The following is a 22,293-nucleotide window of genomic DNA, read 5'->3' on the forward strand; positions in this document are numbered from 1 at the left end:
ATATTTATTCATCTCTTTTTAAAAATGTTACAAATCCTCTTAGAATGCCAATAAATGTACATTTTAAAGAACCTAGAACAAATTAAATCCTAATTAGCTTTTACTGCTTTTGCTTTGGCAAGAGTGGAAATATAAGCCATTGGCCAATGCTTTTAAAAGGACCAAGCAGTCAATAACTTTATGCTTGATGAGGAGAGAAAAACAATTCTGGTACAATATAGCTTTTCCATCCACTTTGTGTTCTGGGCTGGCTCCAAGAACAATGCTCACTCCTTTTTGAAGATCCTCTTGGCTTCTACTCCTTCGTATATGTAAGTCTGAAAGGTAACAAACATAGAAGAATTTGCCATTAAGATTTAAGGCTAAATTAAGAAAAATATTAGTAGTATTATAGCTTTGAAATGAGTTCATGGTATTTTTTTCTTGTACATGATAGCGACATTTTATACAGATACAGGATACACCCCTTTAAAAAACACATTTTGGTTTGTAGTCACATTTTCGGTAAAAATAGGCATCGATGTATTGGACATATATAAGTTTCCTTCAATAAATAGGCATCAGAAAATATCTATATTTTTAAAATCAATAAGATTTATGAGAAAAGTAATGATTTATTTATTGGAGATAACTCAGCAACCACAAGACCAAAAGTATTGCCATGTAGTTATTTTTGTCCTTGGGAGATAGGTGTAATCTGTTTATAACTCACTTGGACCATTTCACCACCTATGATTTCTCGGATGACAGTCAGTTCATTTCCGTTGTCTAACCGTTTGAATTTTCCAACGTGTTTATTTCCCTCTGCGTTCCAACTCCCCTATATAAAAATAAAAACATCATAAAATAGCATTTTCCATGTGTTGGGCCCTGGTCTGAGTTCTATAGATCTGCTGCGTCACAGTGACCCTACGAAGTCGATGTTATTAGCTCCATTTTACAGATGAGAAAAATGAGACACTGTAATTTACCTAAAGTCACAGAGCCGCGATTAAACCTGGGCTTTGGGGTTCTTAGAGTATGTGCTGGTAACTGTTATGCTCATCTCATTCAGTAGTTTGTAAATGCTGAATTTTAAGGCAGATGATCAGGGCTTCTCTTTTCTAAATCTTTCATGTTAAAAAGAGTGTCCTAAATTTAGTCATGGTTCGAATTAGTTTCATGAAGAGGCTAACAACTCTCTGCTTGTTTTAATTTGTATAATTGTTGTAGTAGTTAAAAAATGGCCATAATTGGTAAAATGTTTGACAGTTTAATTATCATTGCAAACAGATATAATTTAACTGACAAATTGTGAGGATAAAAAGTTTTTTTTTTAAGATTGGCCCAAGCTAACATCTGTACGTCTTTTTTTTTTTTTTTTTCTTCTTCTTCTCCCCAGCACATAATCACTCAGCCACAGGGCCAGCCCGAGGATAAAAAGGTTTTTAAAAAATTAATTGAAAAATATGACTCTCTAAAATTTTATGTCTTAAACCATGTAGCATTAGACCTTTCCATTTGGTCACTGACTCATTTACTAATTTATTCGTTTATTTTATTATTTTAGTACATTTATTAAATGCCTATTTTGAGTTAGATAACTCTGAAATCTTTTGTTGTTGTCAGGTATGTAAAGTTGAAAACGCTGAGCTTTAGTTTTCTTTATAACTAGGACTGCACTCAGTCATTCAAAGGATGTTTGTCTTACTCTTATTGTTCAATCCAGATTCTTTACAGACATGTATGAAAATAAAAGCATTATATTTAAATACTCTGCCAATTTGTGCAATATGTAATGTAGATAAACTCCATTGGCCACTTCAGTCAATGAAGGAGACCTACGTTAATTAAAACATCCAATGACAGAGAGCAGAGTTTATTTTAGTATTGTGTAGAAAAGTCAAGAATGCATTGCTTATAAAAATTTCCTTACGCTGACTTCAGTTCCGTCTCCTAGCTTGTAATTAAAAGTGACACCAAGCTCAAAAACAATTTCACTTTTTCGAAAACTGCTTGATTCTTTGACCGTGAATTTTGTTCCTTCTTGTGTAATTGTCAGCTTCAAATTGTCATGAGCTGCAAGCTTCCTTTTCATTGTATCAAGACCTGCAAAGGGAAAGAGATTGGAGAAAAAAAAGTCAATGCCATAAGAAGTGTTTATTTTTCCAAGTTCTGTTTCATTGTTTGTTTGTTTATTTGTTTATATTTTAAGGGTGGGTAGGAAAACCTGACAGCGTTGCCTTTGCACAAGAGCATTCAGATGCTTCTGTGGAAAAAGTTCAAGCTCAGTCAGATCAAGAGTACTGATTTCAAGCTATTTTTCTAAAACTTAAGAAACGTTAAATGAAGCATAGAATTGTAAAATCTTAGAACTGAGTAATTTTTTAAAAAATTATCGGGGCCGGCCCTGTGGCACAGCGGTTAAGTTTGCACATTCCTCTTCAGCGGCCTGGGGTTCACCGGCTCGGATCCCAGGTGCAGACATGGCACCACTTGGCAAGCTATGCTGTGGCAGGTGTCCCACATATAAAGTAAAGGAAGATGGGCATGGGTGTTAGCTCAGGGCCAGACTTCCTCAGCAAAAAGAGGAGGATTGGCAGCAGATGTTAGCTCAGGGCTAATCTTCCTCAAAAAAAAAAAAATTTGCAAAAAAGTTATCAAACTTTTCATTTCAGCATTAAGTAAATCAAATTCCAGAAATGTTAAATGAAAGATTAAAAAGTATATTATTATGTTTATAAGGATATACAACGTTAATTCTGCATATGCATTGTTCTTTTTTTTAATGCCCATTTGCTCTCCATAATGGCTTTTAAGTTTTGATCTTCGTAATTTGCTAAGTTTTCTGTGGCATTTTTAACCGTCACAAAACTGAGAAAATTAGCAAATATTATAATTAAATCCATTATTGTAAGAATGTACAAATTTCATAAATTTAAACTTGGAATTCCTGAACTGTAGGATATAATTGATGTAGATTTTTATTTTGGGGAAATGACAGAAATTTATTTCCCCATCTTGTGCAATGTATGGGCTGCCAGAGTATTGGTATAGATATTAAAATCTGTTGAATTAAAACCGCCATAGAAACGATGTAGCATCATGAGATTTTTCCCCAAATTTTATAAGTCAGAGGAAAGGAGAATCAAGTCTCATTTATTCAGAGCTGTGAATTTTTATAGGACTCTTTTCCGTTACTTTATTCTATGCTCTTTGCTTTTCCATACCTTAGAATTCAATGTTTTCAAGTCTGGAAATTATCATTGCACACTGCCATTTTTTACTTTCTAAACCAAAAAAAGTCAGTTTTCAGTGATATAGGCTGAATTAGCAGTTAATGTGAAGCATATTTGGACCTTTTCTGTGTTTCAGAGGACAGCACCCAAGAATCTTTTCTTCCTAAAGTAAGAAGTGAGAATATGGTTCACATCACATAGTCTGGATCCTTGCTGCCACAATAGGAGCCATTCCCTAAGCCTAGAGGTTTAGAAGGCGGTAGAAAGAAAAGTGTCTGTGAGAAACAAAAGAATGAGCCACTAAAGAATTAAGCCCTTACCCATTTTTTCCAAGAACTCGTCAGAGTTCTCACTCCGGTCTACCTTCCAAGTACCATCAAACGCCATGATGTCTTGGGTCAGCCTCTGGGCAATCAGAGATTCAGATCTGTCCTTAGGAGAGAATTTATTCTATTTCTTATCTTAGAACTGACTTCACTCCGTGATGTGGAGGTTTAAAGTTCAAGAGGTCACCTAACTACCCAAATGCCAACCCATTCTAGTTGTCTTTTTATAAATTCCTTAGCTCCTCTCCTGAAATTCAACTGAATTCAAACATTATAAGCATACCTACTCTGTCTTAAACTACAATTTGTGGGCACATTTATTTCAAGAATTAGAATGCATACTGCCTAAAGATAGTTTTTCTGCTTACAAGTTCAAAGTGCACCCTGTGTTGGAGGTAATGTGATTTAGAGCATATGTCAAATAACATGTGAGAAATGAGACTATTAATGACCTATCCCTTTTTTACAATAGCAATCATCTTGTAAAGGAAGACTTTATGACCAAATACAGCTGAAAAGTTAGAAGTTAACATAACTTTGATACTAAAATTTTATTTATTTTTCGAATATGTTCTTTTCATTGTGTTTTTGGGTTGCCAGGAGTTTGGGTAAATATCCTGGCACCTGGTACAGTGCATGACACCCAGAGGGTACTCATTGGGTTTTTGTTTTGGTCTTGAATGGTGATAGGCCACTGAGAAAAATTTTGAGAGGCAGAAATGTGGCTGGATAACATGAAAACTCCCATAAGAGAACTATCTTTCTTTTTTTTTAATTGAAGAATAATTGGCATATAACATTATATTAGTTTCAGGTGTACAGCATAATGATTCGATATTTGTGCACCCTGCGAAATGATCACCACAGTAAGTATAGTTACCATCAGTCACCATACATAGTAAGAAAGTTGTTTTTTCTTACAATGAGAACTTTTCAGATTTACTTTCTTAGCAGCTTGCAAATACTGTATGCAATGTAAACCTCTGCCGTGTGCAGAGAAAACAAAAGCCAGATGTCACCTGTGCCACTAATCAAAACCAGTGCTTTGTTTCACTCGTACTCCTTCTCGTCCCCAAACCTGGTGCAGTCAGAAGCCAAAACGCATTGTGTGTGTAGGGTGGGGGCATGGAAGGCAGCTAGAAAGGCTGAAAGAGACGAAGGTCAGCGTATGTCTCCCTCCTCCACTGCAGGCTTCCAGCCTGGAGCAGGCCTGAGCTGGTGGAGGAAAAGCATTACCTTAGTATTAAGTGTGGAGTTTGATTATTAAGCAGTCTGAACGTATTAATTGTGACCAGAGAACCTCTTATTAACTAAAGGTCAGTAGGGAAGCTATAGGGCGTGCCCAAGGTGGTTTCATTCAGGGTCAGGGAAGGGCGTAGCTAACAAATGTGCATAGAACCTTGGGGAGGAGAATCAAGTGTTTTGTTTTGATTGTATCTATTGGGCACACTCTTTCAGTGGAGTTGCCCACTTTTCATTTCATCAAGTAAGCACATTAAAAAGCCTACTACTTTCTATCAGCTCCATTTTTTCATTAAAAAAAGAAAAAGACATCAGAACACACACAGAGATGGGAGGGAAGGGAAGGAGGGAGGGGAGGGGTAGAGAAAGAGTAATTTTAGAGTGATAAGAAGTCCTTTACATTTGTAACTCTAGCTTTTTGAAAAAATTGACTACCTTGTTTTTCTCTCTTTTGCCAAAGATAATGAAAACCTCATCATTTGGAAACCATCACCCTAGTATACTTTCAACTTGAAGAAGAGTGGAAAAGTTTATGGTTACTCAAAAGCCAAGGACTAAATAGTCTCTCAGATAATGTCACTACTTATGGTACTTTGTGAATTTAGGCGGCCGTGGATGATGCATCCAATCTTTCTTTCTAGATTAGAGAAATAGATGTATCTGGTCACTGCAATAGAAATGTGGTGCAGTAAAAAGACCATGTGCTTTTAGAAACAAAAAGGCTTGGGTTTTGTACTGCCTGCAACACCCATTACTATACAGCACCTTGGTCAGATTACTCAGTCTCTCTGAGCCTCGGTTTCCTCATCTATAAAATGAAGATAAATACCTAATACATAGGGCTTTATGAGTAAATTGTATAAAGCACACACCTGAACAACTGGTAGACATCAAGTACTCAGTAAACCTTGGTTTTTCTCCTTATTTCTGAGAATGAAAATCCAACAGCAGTAATAAACTCTTAGAAGTGTCCCCGGTCTCAGAATACTTTGATGTTTTGTAAAGAAAATCCATGTTACTTTGCTGTTTATTAGAAAGTCACCTAAAAGTTATTTAGGTGTTTTGTGACTGTTCTAGTGATTAACTTGGGCCTGAGTATGACTTGGATTTGCCTGTGAAGGGTAGCGTGATGCTATAGCTCCCTTTGGGAATACATCTTTCTATCCTGTGATCTCATAGCCATGGAAATGAAAGTGCCTGACTCAGTTAGGAAGGTGGGGAGGAAGATACTAGAATGGCTTATTACCATTGTTCACCTAACAGTGCTTTCCAAACGTGGTCTCACTCTGTATCTCATGGCCACCTTGAGCTTCCCAGGAGGAGAAGGATAGGATCAGGTGAAAGGAAATAGCACTTGGACTCACGCAAGCTTAGCAGAATGAACATGCTAAACTTCCAGCTTATCCGTTTATCTTTCCAACTTTCCGTTTATCAGGGGTGGTAACCTAATTTAAAGTCAGTTAGGAATCCCTGTTATCCTTGTAGGGTGGTATCATTGGATATTTTTTAAAGACCAGATCAGATTTTTAACTACACTTTTCCTTCTTCAGCTCCCACCTCTGTAGCTCCCCGATTATTTATTTATTTATTTTTTTGTGGACGATTAGCCCTGAGCTAACTGCTGCCAATCCTCCTCTTTTTGCTGAGGAAGGCTGGCCCTGAGCTAACATCATACCAGTCTTCCTCTACTTTATATATGGGACGCCTACCACAGCATGGCGTGCCAAGTGGTGCCATGTCTAAACCCGGGATCCGAACTGGCAAACCCCAGGCCGCCAAAGCGGAACGTGCGCACTTAATAGCTGCACCACTGGGCCAGCCCCTCCCCAATTCTCATCACTTACCTAGACCCCCATCTAGAAAAGGTTATACAGAACCTATGGACCAGTTTCCCTATAGACCTCTCCTACTGAAGATACAATTGGGCCAACCAGCTGAGGGCAGAACCAGTCCTTTATTTTCTTCTCTGATAATACTAGAAGACGTAGGGTCCCGCAGCTTGGGAAAGTGAGTGGATTGGGTACGTGTGTGTGGGTGAAGATGTTATGTAGAGTTGTACTCTCTAACTGGACTCCTCAGTACACATCGCCCACTGAGTGGTGTGGAAGAAGTGGAAATCAGCAGAAGCTCCTGCTGATCCCTATGCCATTCTTCCAAGAGAAAGTACAAACCATGTTCCTTAACATGGCATACTAAGCCCCCACTTACATCTCCAGTCTCTTGCCATTCCTTGCTGTGTACTCTAAGGTCTAAACATATTAAAGTTCCTGCAGTCCCTAGTCTCCTGAATGTGCGTGGTTTCTGTTGCTTCAGGTCCCAGCTTGGACATTGACTGCTCTAAGAAGCCTGCCCTGAACTAGCAAGAGTGGGTCAGGTAAGCCTACTTCTCTCTAGTGTAGTGACGTCGTAAAGCTCTCAGCATAGCTCGTGAAGGACAAAAACAGCTGATTCACGATAACCAGGGAGATATTAGGATCATCATGAAGTCCAGAGACATGAGAAAGGGCAATACAATGTTGCAAGCTCGTCTCAAAGGAATAGCTTTCTAGAGATCACAGAAATCCTTTTACTCCACTGTATTTAGCAGGAGGGGAAGTTTTTGTGGAGAATTTTTAAAAAATATAACAAGGGAGGGGCTGGCCCCGTGGCCGAGTGGTTAAGTTTGTGCACTCCGCTGCAGGCGGCCCAATGTTTCGTTGGTTCGAATCCTGGGCGCGGACATGGCACTGCTCATCAAACCACGCTGAGGCAGTGTCCCACATGCCACAACTAGAAGGACCCACAACGAAGAATATACAACTATGTACCTGGGGGCTTTGGGGAGAAAAAGGAAAAAAATAAAATCTTAAAAAAAATATATATATATAACAAGGGAGGGCCGGCCCATGGCCGCGTGGTTAAGTTCTCACACTTCACTTCGCCGGCCCAGGGTTTCGCCGGTTAGGATCCTGGGCGCAGACACAGCAGCGCTCGTCAGTCTATGCTGAGGCGACGTCCTGCATACCACAACTAGAAGGACCCACAACTAAAAATACAACTAGGTACCGGGGAGATTTGGGGAGAAAAAGGAAAAAATAAAATCTTTAAAAATGTATATATATAACAAGGGAAACAGTATTTTCAGGCCTTTTCTAATCACCTCAGAATTTCTGAATCCTGCTTTTCAGCCCAAAGTTGTTTAACTCCTACGTGTCAGAGAAAAATAGTGGTCTTGATGAGCGCCATATAAGAGAAGGATTTGAGGGGCAGGTGGAAGGAGCAACAGGAGAGTCTTAAGATTACTGTCCAGTCCCTAGCAGTGAATTCTCAAGTTTGCAGAGTTTACTTCATTCTGTTTTAACCATAAGCCTCTAAAGTTTAGAAATATTAAGACTTGTTAAATTATGTCTTAGATTTTGTACCCGAGATGGCCGATTGGTGTTGTTCCAAAAAGACTATAGAGTTACAGCAGTGCCTAGGGGGCATCTATCGTATAATGGTGAGTGCGGCTTGCTGATTCTCGTTAATAACAAGACAGCCATTTTATAGGATCCACGTGTGCCAGTTGAATGATCTTGCATGAAGGATTTATGACTCCTTCATCTACTGCCTTATCTTTGTAATCCAGGTCTATCCCCAACATGATGAGTTCCCCTCAAGCAATTTGGATAGTGGTTGCTTATCTCCTATGCCCTTTATACACAGCCAGAGGGAGATGAGTTTGCCTTAGCTCCCCACCGCCACATCCAAACCATTACATTTCTGCCTTTTTTTTTTTAAAGAAAGTCTTTTGTTTTGAGACCATTTCCTTTTGGCTGTCACCTTCCAGCCTGCTTGTCTACCATTTATCCCATCTGTCATTATCTGCTGTCTGTCCCCATCCAGCATTGTTATCTACTGTCTATCACTGAAAATCTTGGCGCCTGGCTCACCGTCATCCTTGGTGTCCTGCTATCATCCTGGGTGGCCTCAAAGTCCATGTGGATAAGCCACTTGTCACTCTGACCTCACAGTTCCTTAGCCTCCTCATCTCTAGTAACCTTTACTATTGTACTTTATCCATTTACATCCATGATTTGTCATCACTAGAGTTGTTCCTTCTGTGAAATTTAACTTGCCACTCTGACCAGAACTCTCCATTCCCTCAGCTCCTTCCTTTTCTCCCACAACATCAGTTCTTGGCTTGGAGAGAACTTCAGTCAGTTGTCTCTATTTTCTCCCAAATTGGAGCCCTATCCTGGTTTATTTACATTCTCTATTCAGTCAGTATCCTGTTGCCAATAAAAAACTCCCTTGCACTTTTTTCTGCACTGAGCCAGGTGCTATTACACGTGCGTGATTTCCAGTCTCAGGCAAATCGTCTGCACTGCCTGGCAAAACTTCTGTGTATCCTGGTCAACTCCTTCCTCACTTATCACAGTGCCTGTATCTTTACGTCATCTCCTATAGCTCTTCCCTTGCCTTCAGCAGATGACTTGCACATTATTCTGCAGGAGACTCAATCCATCAAGCAGTAATTCCCTCAACTTATGCCTTTTCATTTTCAGTGTTACCTGTTATTACCTTCTTTACTCCTATAAATTCTTTCACACGCTTACTCATTCAACATGTATTAGCATTCCTACTATGACCCAGGTACAATGCTAAATTATAGAGATAGAAGAATGAACACGCACAGCTTCAATCAAGAGAAAGCAAGGCTTGAAATTACAGTAGTGTGACACATGCAAAGATTTCTTTTTTCTGTATCTTCACGTCTCCCTCTCTCTTTCCCTTTTGTATATTCATTTGGGTGAGGTGAGATCTTTTCTCCTTCACATCAAGTCTCTCTCATCTTAAAAAATGAAAAGAACTCTCTACATTCTATTGATGTTTCTAGAACCTACTCAATCTTTCTCCTTCCCTTTACAGCCAGGCTTCTTGAGAAAATAGTCTACAATCATCTCTACATTCTTCTCTTCTATTAGTGCCTCAGTCTACTACAATACAGCTTTCATATTCACCACTCCACTGAAACTATTCACTAGGGTCATAGATGAATTTTCTGTAAATCCAGTGCACACATCCTGGCCCTTATTTTATGTCATTGCAGTATTCCAGACCATTGACTCCTCCCTCTTTGAAATTTTTCATTTCCTTTTCTTGAGTTTATTCTTTCTTGATATTCCTCTTAATTCTCTGAATGCACCTTTTCAGGCTCTTCCTTGGGCAACTCTTCCTCAGCTGACGACTTATATTTTGAAGTTGCCCCTTACGACCTCTTTTCATTCCACACAATCTACTTGAGTCATCTTTTCTATACCCATGTCTTCAATTTCCATCTATGTGACTCTGAAATTTAGAGATACAACCCAGATCTCTCTCCTACCAGGTACCTGTTCCTTACTAGTTTCCTCTATGTTCATGCTTTATCAAACTCCATACAACTGGAAAGGAGCCTAACTTTCCCCTCAGCCTTGTTCTCTCCTCTTGTATTTTCGACATCAGTGAATGACACTGCCATCCTAGGAATTCTTCTAAAGTCTTTCCTCTCCTTTATCCTTGGCTTTCCATTTTTTCAACAAATCAATTCAATTTTTACTCCTTAGTACCACTTAAATGTACCCTCTCTTCCTTTGTGTTCCCAGATAGTCACCATTTCTCATCTAGATTACTACAATAATCTCCTAAAACATGGTTTTCCCCTCCTCTGGTCTCCCAGAATCCATTTTGTGTGGAGAATTACATATCTTTATAAAATGCAAATCTGACCATGTCATGTCCTTGCCTTTTATCATTCAGTGATTCCCTATGGCAATCAGCATAAAATTCCAAATTCCTTAGCTCTCCTACTTGCTTCCTTTTATCCTTCCCCTACCCAAGGTTCTATGATCTCTCACATCTCTGTGTCTTTGCACTTCCTTTTCCTCTGCCTGGAAATCCCACCCCTCACACCCATGCTTTTCTTGCCTAACACCCACTCAGCCTTTAAGAATCTGTTCAATGTTACCTTTCAGATAAGCTTGCCTTGCCTACCTCCTTCCTCCTGGCCTGACTTTTCTTCACCTGTGCTCCAGTATCACCATCGTAACCCTTTTTCTTTCCACTTACTATTGTATTCACTGTAATAGTCTGTTAACCTCTCCCATAACTATATATATTGACTGTAGAAAATTTTGAAAATATAGCTAAGCACAAAGAAAAGTAAAAATTACTCAAGGTCTCACCTCCCAAGGTAATCAGTGCTAGCATTTATGTTTATGTGTGTATATACATACACACTATTCATTTATATATGGGCTCATACTATAGATATTGTTTTTTAAACACTTTAGAAATTAGCAACTATATCAACATTTTCCCATTTCATTAATTATTTCTCTACATCATTAAGAAATTCTTAAAAATTATAAGTTAATGAGAGTCATTGCAGGTAACTTAGAAAATATAAAAAGGCATAATAAAAAAATTAATCAAGGACTTATAATCCCACTAACTGGACATAATTATTATAATGTTTATATATGATTCTTCCAGTTTTAAGTATATGTGTATGTTTCTACTCGCTGACCATACATATAGGTATGTGCATATTTTCATATATTCCTATGTTCATATGTGTGTATATGTATGTATATACATATATGTATGTATACAAATACATAGGTATGTTTACGTTTGTGTATGTATAGATACCCACACAATATCTTCATTTGATCAGATTTGTACTTTAGATGGCTTCATTTGGCACCAAATATAGGAGGGATTTGAGGGTCCCATTTGGAAGAGAAACCTAGTTAAATATTACCATAACCTTGCTGGCAAATGAGGACTGAAAATAAGACAGTGAAAGTGAGATTAGAGAAAAGAGAACCGCAGAAATGTGGGACTGCGCTAGGTGGCTGTCAGAGATTGGATGAGCAAACCAGACAGAAGATACCAGCTGTACCAGATGTATGTGGTAGCTCCCAAGGGCATTGGGGCAGAGTATTCTCTTTTCAGCTGGCTCATCTATATGGGAGACCAACCTTTGAAATCTGGATAAAGTCCCTAAACAACATCAGTCAATCAGACATTAAAATTTGTCCCCAGTGAATGTCTCTCCCCTTTTCAATAGGAATTTGCTTCTTAAATCATCTCCCTCTTAAAGAAACAGATTAACTTAAATAGAGTCACTCTCTTTAATAACTTAATTGGCCTTTCACTATCTGTTTGTTTATTCATCCGTTCATTCCTCCATCCATCCTTTTGTAACCATAAGTTGAACAAGCACAGTTTGTGGAGTTTAAGTAAAGTGCAAATTTGTTTTTGTGTTTGTCTTTCACTGGGAGAAAGTTTTTTCCTGTGCCTGCATAAAAACCTGGGAAGTCCCATGATTTTTCTGACCGTCCAAGTGATAAAGTGTTCTATCAGGGCCTCCAAGTCATACAACTCCAGGGCACCGTTTGCGTTGTAATCTTTATAAATAAGTCTCATGGAGCCCAGTTCCAATAGATTATAACAGGAATGAGGCCCCCGGAGTTTTGCAACATGGTCTTGAGTCCTAAGGTCACTTTAATATCAAAATGATAGTTTTAATTCAGTACTTAGACATGTTTTGTCTAATATATTAAAGAATACTTTACTCTTCCTTCCATCTTAAGATTTCTCCCCCACATCGCACCTCCGTTCCAAGGCCTGGTGCAGGCAGGCCAGCAGTCTTCAGGGAAGAGTGTGCTGTAAAGCTTCTTGCTTAATCCGTCTAGGATTGGAGGGTAGGGTGGAGGGCAGAGGCCAGGCCCCTCTGATTGCCTGGCCCTCAGTCTGACTCTCCAGAGGTAGCAGTGTCTCACCTTCAGTTGGTCTCTCCCGATGCCCCTCAGCTTCTGCCTTGCAGCAGTATATCCCTTAGCCCCTTACTCCTTGGTTGTCCTCAACCCTCTCAGACTGTCCTCTTGGACAGGATACCTTTTTAAATGACCCTAGGCTGGTACTTCTACCACTAGTTTTCATTTCATCCCTAGAATTCCCGTCTTTTTGACCCACTGTTAGAGCAGAGTGTGATACCTTCGTAGTCACCTGCCTGTAGCCTGCTGTCATAGGCTGCTTTAGCAGGCACAGGTGAGGGTCAGACGTTAATTGCCTTGTGCCCTTCAATAAGGCCTGGGACTAGGGTGAAGCTAGTGAGGCACTCATCTTAAGTTCAAAATTAAAGGAGGTGCCAAAAGACTCAGCAATCCAAATAAACAATATTTTAATGAAACATTTTTTTTCTTTTTTAAGGATTGGCACATGAGCTAACATCTGTTGCCAATCTTCTTCTTCTTTCTTTTTTCTTCTCCCCAAAACCCCCTGGTACATAGTGGTATATTAGTTGTGAGTGCCTCCGGTTGTGCTATGTGGGATGCCGCCTCAGCATGGCCTGACGAGTGGTGCCACGTCCACACCCAGGATCCAAACCGGCGAAACCCTGGACCGCCAAAGCAGAGCGCATGAACTTAACCACTTGGCCACAGGGCTGGCCTCATGAAACATTTTTTAAAATAAATATTAATGCAAAAAACATGATGAGTAAGATATCAAAATTTTAAATAAAGACAAGATTAGTGCAGCAGATACTTACTGAGTTCTGTGACTATCTTGAGGTGCATTGCAAACAACCCTCATCATTGCTCCCCCATAGTACCTCTTTCCAATGAAATAATCTTCAAAAAATTCTCTCAATTGCTATAATCTTTTATATCTATGTTGAAATTTAGGCTCTGTGGTCTAACAGCTCATTTTGAAATGTGTTTTGTGTGTTGTTGTATTAGTCAGAATTTCTGATTTAAATTATAGTTATCCGTCCATCCATCCATCCATTCATTTATTGGGGTGGTATATGAAGGAAAATAAAGACCATCTTCAAATGCTAATGATTAATCTATTTTAAGAGATGGTTAAACTGATGACTGTAAAATGGAAATGTTTACAGTTACAAAGGGAATACTAAGTTGGTCTGCCTCACCAAGTATGCCGCGAGCACAAATTGATATATAAAATTAAAGGAAGTCACAGTGCATTTTACTCTTCTGTTAGAAATTGCCCATAAAACATGTCATGTTATCAACTCCTCTATTCTGTTTACCTCCCCACCTCTAAGAGAGTCAGCCCTTGTGAGCTATTCTGAAACAGCTCATTCCAGTTTCTGATCAGTCTGTTGCCAATGTAAATAGACACTTGCCTTCAGAGGTAGAATGATGAGCCTGGTCTTGTTCAGAGAAAAACTGAGGACCTTCAAGCTAGTGAATTGTCAGTTCCTTTGTAAAAAGGTTTTTATGACCTTTCAGCTGCTTTAGAGGTAGTTGTTAACAAAAGTTTAAAAGTCAGACTTTGTATCAAAGAGTTCAGATATGCATGTCATTGTAGGCATTCAGATTTTTTTTGAAACTTATTTTCAAAGTTTTTTTTTGTTTAAATCTGATATATTAAAGGGGTAATTTAGTCAATAGATATTTCTTATCTATTTAGCTTACTTCAAACAGTGCAATTGGCTCCAATGATTTTGAGTAGTAAAAATAATTCTCTAAAATCAATTAAGGCACTTTTGGCCTATTTGTGTAACCAGGTACCAAATAAGCAAACTTCCCCCTTGAGTGCAACTGCAGTGTATCGTTCTGTGAAGTGTCCAGCGTCAGCTTTGGTTGCCATGGTCAATTGAATGTCTCTGCTCCATGAGCACAGCCCGCAGTGCATTTGTACATGCTGACCACATCAGGGAGGATTTTATAGAACTGTTCCTGCTTGAAATAGCATAATTGGGATTTGAATTCATTATAATCCAAAAGGTGTCTTAGCCCATGGCATATGACTTCTAAAACCACAAATGTCGAAATGTTGCGATGTGAAAGTGATCCATATAATACAAAAACAGACACATAAATTGAATTGAATTTCACACCATGGTGTTTTCGTAAAATATACTGTCTAAAGAGTTCTTGCAAATCAGTTCCTGCTGCTATATAAATGACCATATTTAAACTGAATTACCACAGCCCTCCTGCAAGCAGGCTGAAAGGCCAGCTTATTCAGATAATGATTTAGGGCCCAGTGACACCAGAGAGTCTACGGCCCCATTGCCGCGAGTGAGCAGAAGGCCGGTGAAAATGAACATGTATTATGAAGTCCACATTTCTAACAAATGTCTTCCAAAGAACAAAATGGGAATTCAAGAAACATGTACAAGTTTACTTAATATTTTTTCTTAACATTAGCAAGGATATGAAAGAATACGTTTCACATATATACTACGAAGAATAACCAAATCCCATTTTAGCCACTCCTGATTTAAAGAGTAGACTAGTACTGTAGCAGGCCTCTCCTCTTGGTGCTCACCATTCCTGATAAGCACTATTGGCTGTCTGCTGTAGCACCTGAGATGCTTTGCCTGGGGGCTTTCCTCTGATCTCAGAAACATGCTTAGCCCCTGCGGCAGGGCATGCTGGAAGTGCCAGGGAATTAAGACCACCAGGAGCAGCCCTCAACTAATAATGGGCAAGAGCTGGTAGATAAATACCCAAACTTCCTTGCCCCTCAGGTAGGATGACTTTGAGGTGTATTGTGTCCAGTCTGCAAGAGGTCCCCAGTGAAACTGAGCCTTGGTCACCCACAGTAATAATCTGCTCCCAACTCACCCTTGTATAGACTTCCTTCTCCCCCTTTCCCTTCCCATCTCACTTCCCTACTCTCTTTCCAGTGTTTCCTGGGATAACCTCCCAAATAAACCACTTACACTCAAATACTTGTATCAGAGTTTGCTCCTGGGGGATTCTAACAATTGCCAGTACTGTTGAAGCTCTTCATTTTCATCCCCAATTTCAGCACTCTCTCTCTCCCCAACCAAGGGTAACTACTACTTTGATTTTTTTATGTTTATCGTTGCTTTGCTGTTTTTTTATGATTTTACTAAATATATTAAAGATAATAGTAACTAACAATGCATTTTTAGGATTTTTATGTTTTTGGACTGAATAAATTTATTTCATACTGTATGCATTTTTCAGCAATTTTTTTAAAACAACATTATGTTTCTAAGATTCATCTATGGGTTACTTCTAGATTGTTCCTGTTATGTCAATGCTGCTATGAATATTTCTGCACATCTCTCCCTGGTGTACATCAAAAGTTTGCCTAGGAGTGAAATTGCTGAGTCATAGACTCTGGTCATCTTTATTTTTTTTAAGTCACATTTCCTAATAAAGACAGTAAATTTAATACATATGTCTAATTTTATTTACTTTCAAAACTCCACTAAAGATTTTTAAAAGGCAAAACTCCACAGAGATGGAGAAAAGAAGATGAGACAATATCAATAAAATTTTTAAATCTTGGAAATAGATGAATGAGTGGTAAATTACTTGGTAAAACTGAGAAAGCCAAATCTAAGATGGAGTGAGGGGCGCGGGGAGGGAATTGGAGAACCAGCTTAATTTATACTGCAGAATCTTGAAAAGGCTCCATATCTGGAAGATGGGATCAAAAAGGCTAGCTGAAATATGGTGAATTGATTGAAAACTTTTAAAGAAGCAGTTAAATTCACAAACCATCTTCTCTATACTACACCCATGAGTAATTGTCCCTCACAGCCAGCAGAATTATTCTCCAGAGAGAATAAAAGAGAACTCTTGACTGAAAGATCCTAGACGCTATTGAGAGCACAAATACTAAGAAGAACCAGGAAGATGAATTGAATGTGCGCCTGTTAAATATTGAGAGATCCAGCCTATTCACTTTTTAGAACACTGGAAGCCAAGCCTTTACTCAACACAAGATTTTGGAAGAGTCTTCTCTAGGGGACCTGACCAGCCCAGGTAGAAAGACCTAAAGAAAATGACATTACACTTTCCCCAACAAATGGTGCCCCTAGATCACCCTACAGGGAAGTTCACAGTTGACAAGTGCACAAGGCCTTTTTCTTTTTTTTTGTGGAAGATTAGCCCTGAGCTAACATCTGCCACCAATCCTCCTCTTTTTGCTGATGAAGACCGGCCCTGAGCTAACATCCATGCCCATCTTCCTCTATTTTATATGTGGGATGCCTCCCACAGCATGGCTTGTCGAATGGTGCCATGTCTGCACCCGGGATCTGAACTGGTGAACCCCAGGCCGCGGAAGCGGAACATGCGCACTTAGCCGCTGAGCCACTGGGGCGGCCCCTCACCAGGCCTTTTGTCATACACCTTTAAAAATGAGCATTTAATCAAGGAGACTTTTGAGAAAAAGAATCTCTAATATGAAAGAGAGCAAAATAAATGGATGAAATCATTTTAGATAATGTGGGAAGAGTAAAACGTCAAAAATAAAAATAGGAATATAACCATCATTAATATCTTCAAAGATATGAGAGAATATATGTATCTGGAACAAAAACAGGATGGCATGAAAAATTGAATGGAGAATGAAAAAATAGCTCCTGGAAATTAAAAATGTGATGGAAGAAATGAAATACTTAATAGAAGAGTTGGATGATAAAGAAACATCCCAGAAAATATTTAAAAAAGACAAAAGAAGTGCAAGAAAAGATAAGGAAATTAAAGGGCCAATGCAGGAGTCATAACATTTGAGAAACAAAAGTTCAAGAAAATTCCCCAAACTGAAACATAAGAGTTTCTACAATGAAAGGGCCCACCGAGTGCTTAGCACAGTGGGTGAAAATAGGATGACACCAAGGCACATTGTGAAATTTCATATATGTGAGGGAAAAGAAATAATTTTACAAATTTCTGTGGTGGAGAGGTGGCAAGGACAGGTGACACACATCATAATCATAATGGATTTGAATTTCTCAACAGCATACTAGAAATTAGACAATAAAGGAGCATTGCCCTCAAAATACAAAGGAAATTATTGCCTTTTTTTCTACTCTAGAATTCTATACCCATCCAAACTATCAGTTGAGTATTAGGATAGATGTTTTCCAGCTATGCAGGTTTCAACAAATTTGACACTTTCTAAGAAACTTCTGGAGGACAAAATGTGTATATAAAACTTGGATTAAAAAAAAAAACTTTTGAGGGCCAGCCCTGTGGCCCAGTGATTAAGTTCATGTGATCTGCTTCGGCAGCCTGGGGGGTTGCTGGTTTGGATCCTGGGTGTGGACCTACACACTGCTCATCAAGCCATGCTATGGCGGCGCCCCACATAGAAGAATTAGAATGACCTACAACTAGGATATACAACTATGTACTGGGACTTTGGGGAGAAAAAAAAGGTAAGATTGGCAACAGATGTTAGCTCATGGCCAATCTTCCTCACCAAAAAAAAAAAGAAACCCAAAAAACAAAACAACAAAAAATTTAAAATACTTTTTAAAATAGAGGGAAATATAATACTAAATACTTTTTCACGGTGGTATATAAATGTACCCTTCCTAAAACAGTGTATATGAGTTTCCTGAGGCCACATCCTCATCAATAATTATTTTTCCTCTAAAAGTTTGGGACAGTTCATTACAAATCTGTTTGAGCCTGGTGTCTGCTTTATGAGAAAACTTTTAAAACAATTTAATTTCTTTAATTATAGTAATACATATAATACACATCATATGTAATATGTATATTATACATAATGTGTAATATCAATATAATTTCTTTAATATTATTATACTGTACATGTTTTGTAGTTTTTTGAGCCAGTTTCAATAAATTATTTGTTCCTAGAATGTTTTCCTTTTGTCTAAATTATCAAATTTTTTTCACTAATATATTTATTTATATTGATTTTTCTTCTCTTCATTTTGTATGTTGTAGGTCACACCTAAGTGGCTTTTTTCCCCTGAACTTAGTGACTCTAAGAGATGTTATATACACATATATGTGTATGTATGCCTATATAGCTCTTACTATAGAAGTAATATATTTATTGTTGAAAATCAGAAAATGGAGATAAGCAAAAAGAAGACAATAACCTTCAGTAATCCCCCCATTTAGCCATTACCGCTGTTCACATCTGTTTTAGGCTGAATACCCTGAAAAACAGACTTGACGACAGAGAATTCAGTGCAGGAAGTTGACTGGGGAGCGCTCTGGGGAAAACACCCGTGAGTGAATGAAAGCAGCAGGACTGGGTAGGGGGAGAACTTGATCTGCTATGCAGGAGCAACAAAGGCGGCCAGGCCTCTGAGGAGCTCTGGAACTGGAATAGCCCTTCAGAGTTGTCCTCACTTAGGCAAGGAGGTTGGGTCTTTCTTCCCCTCAGTGACCCTGGATAGGATGCACGTTGCCCCTGGAGAGAGGGTGTAACCTTGAGCCAGGCAGCTCCCTTAGGCCCAGGACAATTTCTGGGCCCAGCTGTGAGCTGACACTGTTAGCAGTCAAAGGTCCTGACAGCCTGGCGAATGATGCCTTTGTGCCCTGGTGCTGCATGTATCTGGGGTTGGGGGAGGGTAGCTAGAGTGGGAGATGAATTCTGTCAGTACACCACAGACTCCACTAAAATCTACCTCTTGCACTTCTCTCTTGCTTAATGTAAGTTTGCCTCATCTGGGAACAGCTCCTCTGCGATCCTGGTTGGTCACTTTTTCTGGGGAGAAGGGGAAGCTAAGTGGGATGAACTGTTAGCCCAGTGGTGGCAGCTGTCCTAGCAGTCACAACTGATGCTTATAATCTCTTCTTCTAGATTTGCCTTGCCCTTGGGGGCTTTCCCTGAGGAGCTTGGGACTGGCCATCATGCCCTTCTCAAACTTTGGCTGCTGCACTTATCCATTTTCTTTCAGAATTTGGCAAAAAATACTAGAGGCGCTCCAGTGGATCATCTGGGTACCAAACATATACCTTCCAGCTCCCATTGTGTATGAGGAACCCTATCTTCTGATACTCTGGGTCAGTTACTCCTGCCAGGATGGTGACTTCTTTTTTTGCCTGTTGGTCTCTTGGGAAATAGGATTTCTAACTCAAAGAGGCCAGAGTTGAAGGAGTGGGAAGTGATGGCAACAGGGCCACTTCTACTTTATTTCCCAGACCCATGTATTCTACCTGTTGAGGATAGAGCACCATAAAATGGTTATTAATAAGTATATATTGTATCCTCAAGGCCGATGCCCCACCTTTGCAGTGTATGCACATCTTTATTTCCTTATGAGAAGTTCCTAAAGTAGATTCATCGGCCAAATGGTGACAGTAAAATCAGCTCTCACAGATGAGGGTAAGTGTTCCTACCTCCAGGCCGTGCCTCAACAGCCTGGGCTGCCTGCACATGCTCTCCTATTCCATTCCAAATTGTTTGCTCTGCCTGGCAAGCAAAACCCAGGTTAGTGCTGCCCAGAAACCTTGTCCTGGAGACTGGATTCTCTTGTGGAATTGTCCTGGCACATAGCTTGTTAAAGGAAGGGTGTAACTGTAGCTGACAAATATGAAGGGAAGTATTCATTAGTACATCACTATTCTGTAATAGTTAAATAAATAAGTCCCCAGTGGGGAAAGCTAGATATATGCCCCAAGAAGAAAGCAATCTTTCTACAAAAGGTTAGTTTGACCAACTTGAAAATGAGAAAACAAACTTCACAGAAGTTTTGACTCAGGCCATCACAAATGATTAACTGGCTGAAATATCATTGATATGACTTGGTTATGGTTATGACTATGTTGTGTATCAAGCTTCAGGGCAAATAAAAGAGCACTTAGAGGATTATGCTGAAAGAAGCAGATTGCAGCAAATGTATCGCTACCTTTGCAATAAAATGCTCACCTCAGCCCTTTTTTTCCCCTCATGTTGAGAGATAACAAAACAATTGATGATGGATTTCCATTTAACTGGGATGTATGGGGGTAACATGGAGGAAGGAGGTTTGGATGGAGAAAGGAATAGGCTGCACCAGGATCATCCTGAGGAAGACCCCTGACTCAGCTGTTTTGGATCTCCAACGCTTTCTTCATGGGTAGAAGTGTATAATGATTCTGTCAGGGCAGTGTAATCAGGATGTGTGTTTGCAGGCCAAGGAGGATAGCACAGATGATGTCTACACTGTAACCCCCATTGATCTGTGGGCGGCAACTCACCCAGGAGGGCCTGAAGTGACCTTCTCTCAGAGACAGCTGGTTAGCGCGCTGGGCCCCATCTGCTGTGGCAGCACAGCAGTGAGAGCAGGGACTTTGAAGCGAGACCTATGTTCATATTCTAGTCATGCCACTTGCAAGCTTGTGACGGAGTAAGTAACCTAACCTTCTCTGCCTTGTTTTAAAATTACCTACTTAATGTGATGGTTGTAAGGATAAAATGAGGTAATGTATGGAAGGGGCCTGGCACCTAAGTTACTGCTCAATAAATGTCCCCTCCTTCCCTCCACTCTGCTAGAAGGCCTTTCAGTAATGCAGAGAATTGTCTTCTGGTAGTTCTATAGAAAAGGCCTCCTTGGGCATGAAATCACCTGCCAGTTGTGCCCGGGACACAGGTTTCACAGCTCTTGGGGCCTACTAAGGTGCAGGGCTCAGGGCAGGAAGATGCTTCACTGTGCCTGTGGCAGGCTGGTCATCAGGGCCTCTTCCCTGGCTGGGGAAGAGCTCGCTTCTTGTAGTGTTGGAAGCCCCATCCTCATCTGCAGTTCACCCAGGTTTTGAAGAGGCTCCACTGCAGCAGCAAGGAAGGCCCAGGGCTGAGCGGGGGCCAGCCCTACCCTGGATTTTGGCTTCTGATGAAAGCCCCACTGGCCTCACCTCCTCTCCCAGAGCTCCTTTGAAATGCTTATTCTCTTTGATAGACCTGAATGGACTGCTTTTCCTCAGGGATGCTTTTTGCCAGTCTTCCCCAGGGCCCCTTTCAAAACTGGATTGACCCCTTGGCCCTGATAATGAACAGTGACTGTCGGACCTCTGGGGTGGTGGCTGGCGAGAGTCTTTGCCCTCTCAAATTGCTCCTGGATGTTAATCCAACCCATCAGGACATATTTAGATGATATATCAGAAAGAGCACTTTCGCCCTCTACTCCCAGATCTAGAAACAATTTGGTGAATCACCAGTAAGGGTATCTATAACAGATAAAATGTCAGCTCTCACTTTGCTCCTCTCCGGCTGACATGCCACATCCAATTTGTCTTTGTTCCAAATGTGAGAGGACGTAATCTCATCATTCTGGCCTTTTGCAGTTAAGTGTTTTTTCTCCAAGGATAAGATCTATGAGGGGGAGGAGGACTGATAATGAGCTAATCTTTCAAGGCCCTTCTTAAGCAATTGTAGATGATGTAGAAGGCCAGGAAGCTCTGGAAATCATCATGATTATCCTGCTCCGCCCCTGCTGAAACTGTTTGAAACCCCCCCATGTTTTGACTTCTCTCCTCCCTACATAGATGGAAAATGTACTTTTGTTGAGATGAAAAATCCATATAGTTAGAGAGAGAACAAAGTTTTCAATGAGGTTGCTGTTCAGACTTCTAGGAGTTTAATGAAAGGCTTACTTTAATCATTGAATCTTTAAACGGTTTTGTGTAGCTGTGTCTCATTATCTCCGTCATCTTGGTACTGTAAAAAGTTAGATGAAAAGAGCAATGTCTTGGATCAGTGGTTCTCAAACTTTAGCGTACATCAGAATAACCTGCAGG

General features: G+C 39.9%; 1 protein-coding gene across 1 annotated transcript; it reads right to left on the reverse strand.

The window, feature by feature from the left end:
• Positions 1 to 266: 266 nt before the first annotated feature.
• On the reverse strand, positions 267 to 3,605 carry FABP2 (fatty acid binding protein 2). The gene is made up of 4 exons (XM_046656292.1): positions 3,539 to 3,605; positions 1,916 to 2,088; positions 713 to 820; positions 267 to 317 (listed from the first exon to the last, which is right to left on the reverse strand). Exons 1-4 carry the CDS (start codon positions 3,603 to 3,605, stop codon positions 267 to 269), a joined length of 399 nt encoding a protein of 132 aa, XP_046512248.1.
• Positions 3,606 to 22,293: the final 18,688 nt, after the last annotated feature.

The sequence above is a fragment of the Equus quagga genome, chromosome 3, assembly GCF_021613505.1.
Source record: "Equus quagga isolate Etosha38 chromosome 3, UCLA_HA_Equagga_1.0, whole genome shotgun sequence".
NCBI lineage: Eukaryota > Metazoa > Chordata > Mammalia > Perissodactyla > Equidae > Equus > Equus quagga.

Bases quoted from the DNA above. Each gene is read 5' to 3' on its own strand.
- FABP2 (XM_046656292.1), bottom strand. From the start codon at position 3,605: ATGGCGTTTGATGGTACTTGGAAGGTAGACCGGAGTGAGAACTCTGAC. The intron at 2,089-3,538 runs GTAAGGGCTTAA...TTCCCTTTGCAG, and splicing joins CGAGTTCTTGGAAAAAATGG to GTCTTGATACAATGAAAAGG. The intron at 318-712 runs GTGAGTTATAAA...GTTACCTTTCAG, and splicing joins TAGGTGGTGAAATGGTCCAA to ACTTACATATACGAAGGAGT.